Source organism: Epinephelus lanceolatus, chromosome 6 (assembly GCF_041903045.1).
Source record: "Epinephelus lanceolatus isolate andai-2023 chromosome 6, ASM4190304v1, whole genome shotgun sequence".
Lineage (NCBI taxonomy): Eukaryota > Metazoa > Chordata > Actinopteri > Perciformes > Serranidae > Epinephelus > Epinephelus lanceolatus.
This window is the reverse complement of record NC_135739.1, coordinates 28,744,122-28,752,003: the sequence shown is the minus strand read 5'-3', so window position 1 is coordinate 28,752,003 and position 7,882 is coordinate 28,744,122. Positions and strand designations below refer to the sequence as shown.

The 7,882-nt window shown below is 40.8% G+C and overlaps 1 protein-coding gene across 1 annotated transcript; it reads right to left on the bottom strand.

Annotated features, from left to right (window-relative positions):
- Positions 1-122: 122 nt before the first annotated feature.
- On the bottom strand, positions 123-4,734 carry LOC117253548 (protein ENL-like). The gene is made up of 6 exons (XM_033621062.2): positions 4,618-4,734; positions 2,600-2,780; positions 2,181-2,263; positions 1,726-1,857; positions 1,504-1,602; positions 123-864 (listed from the first exon to the last, which is right to left on the bottom strand). The coding sequence occupies exons 1-6, from the start codon at positions 4,627-4,629 to the stop codon at positions 808-810; spliced, it is 564 nt and encodes a 187-aa protein (XP_033476953.2). The 5' UTR covers positions 4,630-4,734; the 3' UTR covers positions 123-807.
- Between the last annotated feature and the right edge of the window lie 3,148 nt (positions 4,735-7,882).

Sequence of the window (7,882 nt, the reverse complement as noted above, 5' to 3'; positions counted from 1 at the left end):
GAAGTCCCACCTGGCTGTCAGACAGGAGGGTGTCCCACTGGTATTGAGACATCAACCTTTAAATCCTCCCTTTCAATATACAAGGAGAGGGAGAAGTACAACATAAAGCCATGCTCCACAGGTTTCACACACATCATAGAGTTTTATTATAGAAAAAGAACAAACTTAAAACTTACCAACAAATACAATTCATGAAAAAAAATCAAGAATGTTCAGTAGATATTACAGTACATCACTTTCACTTGATAACAAAAATTCTTCAGTCATTGTATCCTGCATTGGAAGATGTAATAAAAACCTGAGCAAACATTAAATACATTTGATAAACAATTTGGGGGGGGGGGGGGGGGCCTGGGGGGTCTCTCAAGACTTCATAGCAGCATATCTGCAGACACAACTGGTTTGTCAGTCCAGGACAGGCTGCATTATACATCTGGCCACCCTGCTTCTCTACAAACTGTGTCTGAAGTGAGTCAAATATGCTGCAACAAATTATGGATGATGCATCTCATCCATCAAACAGATCGCAGCTAAAAACATTTTTTTTAGGCAAATGTGGAGCAGCAGTCTGTAGGCACATACAAAGCTTCTTCAGATATTCTAGTTCTACTATTATTAGTAGTTCCCCCCCAAACAATACTGACTTATCCCCTCAGCAGACAGGAGTTCAGTATAGAACAGTCACATGTAGAGAATGGCTTGACATTGTATTTGCAAATGATCACTGACAAATGTTGTAGCTCTTGCTGCTTCCACCTCTGTTGTCTGCTTTTGAGTAGCTTTGCTCTCAGAGTCTTTTCAGGCCATTCACAGTGCTCCTGTGTCGGCTTGGATGCTGCCATCGCTTCCATCTTTGCTGGGTTCCTGAAGAGAAAACATTTGGATGCACGTGAGCTCTGTCATCATCTAGAGACACAATCCCTCTCCACAGATTCAAAATCTGGCATTTCTATTTTAATGTGTGGTGCAAGTAAATTATTTACTGCTTTCAGGGTGAACTTTACCTAAAATAATAAACAAAATATTGACTTCTCAGTGGGAAACTAATTAGTGTAGCAAATAAATAAATAAAGACATCAGAAAATCAGCTATTTAAACCTTTCTGAATGGAATAAATGGAACTACTACTACTACTTCACTGCTATAACTCATTACAATGTATTATGTACATGCTGCTCCTGCAATCAGCCAATCTGAACTGACAAATTAGGGCAATAAATACACAAAGAAGCAGGTAAAACAAGATTTGCACTACTTGGGCTGCATTTCTGGAGTTAAGTTGTATTTTCAGATGCCTGTGTCAGTCAGTAATGAAGACTGATTAACTGATTTTGACAAACACATTGCCAAATATGCAATACTTATTTCATAAATCAGCATTGAGATTGATTGGAATGATTAATAAAGTTATGAAAATTTTTTAAGTTAACTAAAAAAAAAATGAGCAGGCTTATAGTGCTACTGAGGCCACTTGGGTTAGTCTTTGTTGGCATGTTGACCAACCTCTGTCACATGAGAGGTCTTGATCTTCTTCCTTGGGGGTATTGAAGAGTCTGGACTGGACCTTGACGCAGCCTCAGTCTCCTGTGGAACCACTATTACCTAAAATAGAGAGGCAACAGTTATGTGTTTCTGTTTTACTTTTTAAAGCCACTGTGCATTTTACTGACTCCATGATCACTGAAATATTGGCCAGGGCCTTTATTTTGCGTCGGGCAGCCTCACCCCTCCAGCTTTGGTCAGCTTTCTCCTGAAGTCTTTTGCGGGGTTGCTGAACGTGAGCGTCTCACTGCGCAGGTGGTCACCTTCGGGCTCAAGGATTAGGTTGTACTTGAAACACACCTTTTTTGGCTGCTCCTGGATGAAAAAAAAAAAAACAAGAGTATTTTATTGATAAAAAGTCTCTTTCTACATTACGGTGCTACATACAGTCACCTCTCAATACCAGCATATTTCACAACAACAGATAAAAGATCAATGAGGGAACTATCACAGTAGATATCCATAAAATAAATACACACAGCTGTTTCATTTCAGTGTGCTGGCTCCGGCTAATATTCCTGAGAGAAACTTAGTTGCAGAGAGGGGGACAATTAAGTTGGCTAAAAGGTATAACATGCTCTTGAGAAATTTCATTCACAAAAATATCTTGTTTATTTGGACTTTTCATTCCACTTCACCTTGTTCTGGAAGAAAAGCTCAATATGCATGAGGAAGCCTGCAGAGCCCATCACCACCACTTCGTATGGAGGCTCCCTGCACACTGCAGATACACACAGACATCTCGTTAGACATACTGGTTGTTACAGTGACATTAAACTAATATTATTCTGAGCACTAGGTTTTGTGTGTGCAGGAGGCAAAGCAGTCATTTTTCTTTCCTTTTATAAAAAGAGGGGGCAGCAAAGCTAACAACCTCCCTTGACCAATTTCCTGGGGAAAAACCTACACACTTCTTTTGTGTTTTTAATGCGTTATTCTGCACTTTTTAATACATTTTTTGTAGTACATAAAGCACTTTGAACTGCCTTAGTGTATGAAATGTGCTGTATAAATGATTTTGCCTTGTGGATGTTCAAAAATTATTACTTCGTCATACCTCTCTTGGGTTCGGGGTAGCTCTTAGGCAGGTGGAAGACAACTTTTTCTACAAAGTGCTTCATGTTCACAGTCTGTGACCCTCTGACAAAAACAGTCAGGTTGTGGGTTGAGTCTTCTGATGCTTCTTTCTCTCTTAGTTGGACTCTGTGGCCCAACACCAGATTGACCTGAACTTCACGCTGAAAGGGACAAAAACAGAAGAGTAAAATACTGCACTTTATAGGACAGAGAAAGAATGAGGAGGACATACACATTTACATCCAATGCCAAAGATCATCCTTACACAGAGACAGGAGGTATGATCACTAGCTGTTATCACATGACCACGATTCAATACTTAAGTCATGTGATAACAACTAAGGTATCTCCATGACAACTGAGCCCACTCCGTCCACAGATTCAGACACGGATATGCAGTTTAAAAGTCCAGAAAAAACAGATAAGTGGCCCTTCAATTAAATCATAATAGCGGTTGTGTTATGATGAACAGCCAAACTGTCCCAGCAAAATCCTTCATCACAACCACCCATTTATATATATGTAAAAAATGCCATGAATAGAGTTAAATCAGGTAGTTGTGTTGGACAGCAATATGTCACAGGGAGCCAGAGGAGAGTCCCAAATAGCTTATATATATATTACAGGTCAAGTGTTTAATATTTAGTGCCATCTAGTGGTGAGGTTGCAGATCGCCACCAACTGGAATTTCTCCCATGTGCCAGACTAGTAACCACAATGGTGGCTGAAGCGGAAATGCAAATGGCCCAGTGTTTGGTTGCTCTGTCCTGGGCTAGTGTAGAAACAACATGGCATACTATGTGGAAGCAGGTCCCCAGGAGTCGTGCCGAGCTTCGAAACCAATTTTCCCAGTAGCCAACCAGTGGAACTACATCTGTAATGTGATGCCCTTTGGCCCCAAGAGACTTTTTCCCATAAACTTTCATAGCAAAAGAGAGTGGATACATATCTTTTAGCATCACAACCCCCATGAAATGACTCATTACACAATCAGAATTTGATCCATTGGGACCATAACATTTTCAAAGTCCATCAGAAGCACATGATTAAAATATTTTATCCGCATTCAAGGTAGCGGAGCACTAAACCAGACATAGCCAGCTAGACTGGCAGAAGCAGCTCAGCCTTGCAGCAAATTTTTCTCAGTGGCCACTTGCAGTATTGCAGTCAAAATATCCCCTGCAGCCCAAAAGGGATTTCTCCCATAGACAGTACAGGGCTGACATGATATGTCAAACTGCAAACAAGGTCAATTATGAATCTTTATATTTTGAATTTCTGAGCCATGGTGGTTTTATATTTGTTGAACTTTGCTCAAGCCAAGAAAAACATTTAAAAATCTGTGACATCATCTCAATGTACAGTCTATGTACCGAGTGGGAACTCACAGGCAGGGCCAGCAGGAGAAACAGTACTGAGCATATACAGTGGGCTGCATAAAGCAGAAGTAAACCCAAAAGCTAAAATACTTTTTTGGCATATGTGCCAAGCGAGCAACTCCATTAGAATGAAAAGGAGCCATCTTGGTGTCCGGTATTTAGTTATTATTAAAATCGATGGACAGAAGTCTCTAGTGCTCCTGTTTTATGGGGTGTACAGTGCGAAATCCGGTCATCCAGGTCATTTTACCTGGCAGGTGGAACTTTTTGGGCTTCATTCGCCAGTGAGCAACTTTCACAGGAATACCCAGGGCCCTTCCTCCAATGCTGTATCCAGGACTGTTTAAATCCATACATGAAAGAGGACCTGCTCCTACAGTGTATAGATACAAACAGCTCACATACTAAGGTAATAATGGGACTATTATTAATTGTGGCAGGTGGCAATACACTAAGGAAAATAGTACTGAATATTATATTCAATTTCTGTGAATATATCCAACTAAATCCTCCACACTGATAACGGTATATCCTGATGTATGAGTGTCCTGCAAACATGGCTCCAGAGCTTAATAAAGTTCAGATTTTTTTAAATACACACACGTTACAGTAACGTTACCTTGGGGTCCATGTTTCTTTGGCAGTATGTGTTGCCCCAGCCTCTTCTCTTCAATCCAGCCTGGAGCTCCCCTCGGCCCCCTCCGCTTCCAGACGACTGCTGGCAGGCAAGCAAAACAAAAACGTTTCTCCATTTTCTTCACTTTTCTATTGGACTTGTTATCTACAAGCTGAATAGGGACACCTTGTATGCAGGTGCCAACTTTATTTAGCTGTAAATACAGCAGAAAAGACAGTAATGCATCACTATCAGTTTTGACTACTGCTATTGTCTCCCAAGTTACCTGTCAGGGCCAACTTCCTCTTCACGCTGTCATGACACAAAATAAACTTGCAGTCTATTAAAGCTACAAACGTAAGCCAATCTCAGTCGCCAAACATCCATGTTACATTACACAGCAGTTACAAACTCCGCTAACTGCAACGTAGACACACAGCCTGCATACAATACGTGCCGCTAGCTTCATGCTAGCGCCACTTTTTATCCTCTCACCCAAATGACCCTCCGAACATGAAAAACACGGCACCACGAACTACAATAAATCGTCAAACTTAAAAGAACATATATGAATATGGCGCTAGTGTACCTTCTCACCTGTGAATACAACAGAAAACACAGTAGTTATTAATTAGTCGTAGCTTTGACTACTGTTCCTACTCTTCTCTGACTACACCAACTTCCTCTATGGAAGACTAACAGTGCCAGTCGCCACCTCTGCATAGCCGCTACCGCCCTCTACTGGTGTAACTGAGTATCACCTTAAATTCTAATTGAAATCACAGAAGGTGAGTTATGCACTGTCTTTGAAGTTACACAGAGCCCTCAAAAAACAATAATAATAAAAATAATAATAGTGGGGGACCAAGGTTATACCATAAACTAACACAACGACAATTCCAGGGTGCCACATACTGCTGTCCTCGCTGTGAAGGAAATCTCAACAGCTTGTGATTAGTCAACTCGTGATTGAAGTTACAGGAGACCTCGCTGATTCAATTACTGATGCTCAGGGTCAGGTCAGGACAACATGAATGAGCAGTATAAGTGAGCCTCTGTGTAAGTCAATGCCTCCCAATTATGAAGGTTACTTCTTGTCGTGGAGTATTTGACCCTCTACTAGACCTGCAAGATTGACTAGTGTCCCATCAAGGTTATTCTTCACTCAGCTGTCTGTGTGAATATTCTATTGGCTATTGGATCCTAAATTATACTTACCTAAATTAACCTAAGTCACAGTTATGTCACTCATGGCAAGGCAAGGCAAGTTTAATTATAGAGCACTTTTCAGCAACCAGGCTACTCAAGGTGCTCTGCATAAAATATCAAACGCTTTAAGACAAGGTCTCAAAGAAACACATTATAAAAGGACACTTAAAAACAATTCATTAAATAACTTCAACAAGATCTCTGGCCTGGTCTGTGATGTTTTAACATTGCCAACTGAAGCTGAGCACTGACTTTTGACTTCTTCTCCTTGGCTCCAAAAGCAGTTACCTCAGTTTTGTTTTTGTTTAATCAAAGAAAATCGTGGCACATCCAACTGATGATGCTGATGTCATGTCACATGCAGAGCATTTCAAGTGGAGACAGTGTCAGTGTGTTGCGGCAGAGTGCAGCCAACCTTGGTCCCCAGGGGATGGAGACAGCTGCCTTATCAGGACAGCTGCACTGACCAGTCATCCCTGGGAGACATGGTGTTAAATTAGAAAGCAATATTAAATAAACTAAATAGCAGTATTGTACTGAAAGAGACAGTGTATGATGACCTTCTCTGAGATTTGCAAATGACATGAACATGACATGACCTGGGAAACTTCAGCCGACAAACAGAACACGATAAATCAAAATTACACACAGCAGTACATTATGACATGTTATTTGCATAGGTGTACATTTTTGGGTGGATGCAGGGGACATGCCTCCCTCAATATTTAAAGCATGTGCATTTGCAAGCAACAGAGGACTTTTATTTTGACAAAATTGAAGACATATACACCACAAATCAGTGCAGAGAGGACACAAATTGGTGCATAAAAATTTACAAGAATGCAGGAAATGAAGTGTTTGACGCTCAATATTTTCTGGCAGAGGACCCCCAAACCCCCCATTTTTAATTTGTCCTCCCCATTGTTGAAATGAAACCTACGCCCAGCAATATTGCCATGAAGTGGACCTGCTCAGTGTTTTCAAATACGCCTACTGCCCACAATAGCCTAAATGTAAAAAGATAGATACCACAGTCACTGACATCTCTAGCTTTCTAGTTTTTCAATTGTCCATTTCTAATGTATTATCCGAACAGAAAGCAGTTCGTCTCCTGATTGAAGACATCTCTTTTATACAGAGTCAGTGAGTGAGGGCCCATTGCAGTCAAGTCTCTGTGGTGCTCAGACTTTGATGTGAGATTATCGGGCCTCAGCTTCGGGACAGAAGGTCACCACTCTCTCACTGGCTTGGTGCCCCCCCTTCTTCCCCTGCCGCTCAGACTGATCCAGTCTGCCTCTCAGTCAAATCTGAGTAAAAGAAGTCCCACCTGGCTGTCAGACAGGAGGGTGTCCCACTGGTATTGAGACATCAACCTTTAAATCCTCCTTTTCAAGGAGAGGGAGAAATACGACATAAAGCCACAGGTTTCACATCTATAATAGAGTTTTATTATAACTGAAGCAAAGCTAAAACTTATCAACAAGGATAACTTATAAAAAGAAGAATGTATATTCATGCTAATCATCATCATTCAATCGCATGGTTGTTCCATGCAGTTCCATCACAACTGGATCCTAACTTGCAAGGCCCTCAATAAGACTTTTTGATGAACAATGTGTATAAGACATGTCTCCATCGATATATGGATATATCTAGATTAGTGGGTTTTGGCTTGTAACCCCTTAAAATGAAGCAATGTTTCCTTCTGGACTCAGCAGGGCCTTAGTATGGACATAACTTGTGACTCTTTCATGTCCAAATGTTTCAATGTGAAAGATTTTTAGAGACCTGAGGAAAAAGATTTAATAAAAAATAAATAAAAATACAGACAAGTCAGACTAAGACTAAGATGAGCCACGCTAGCAGCTCTGTAAAGCTGTACTAATGTGCAACTGTGCCCTAAATGTCAGTATCCCAACATGCTAACAGTGACGATACTTACATGCTAATGCAGGTGTAATGTTTACCATTGAGACATCTTGGTTTAGCATGTTAGCATGCTAACACCTACCACTAAGCATTACAGTAGTTTAGGATGTTGGGAACGTCATTAGTTATG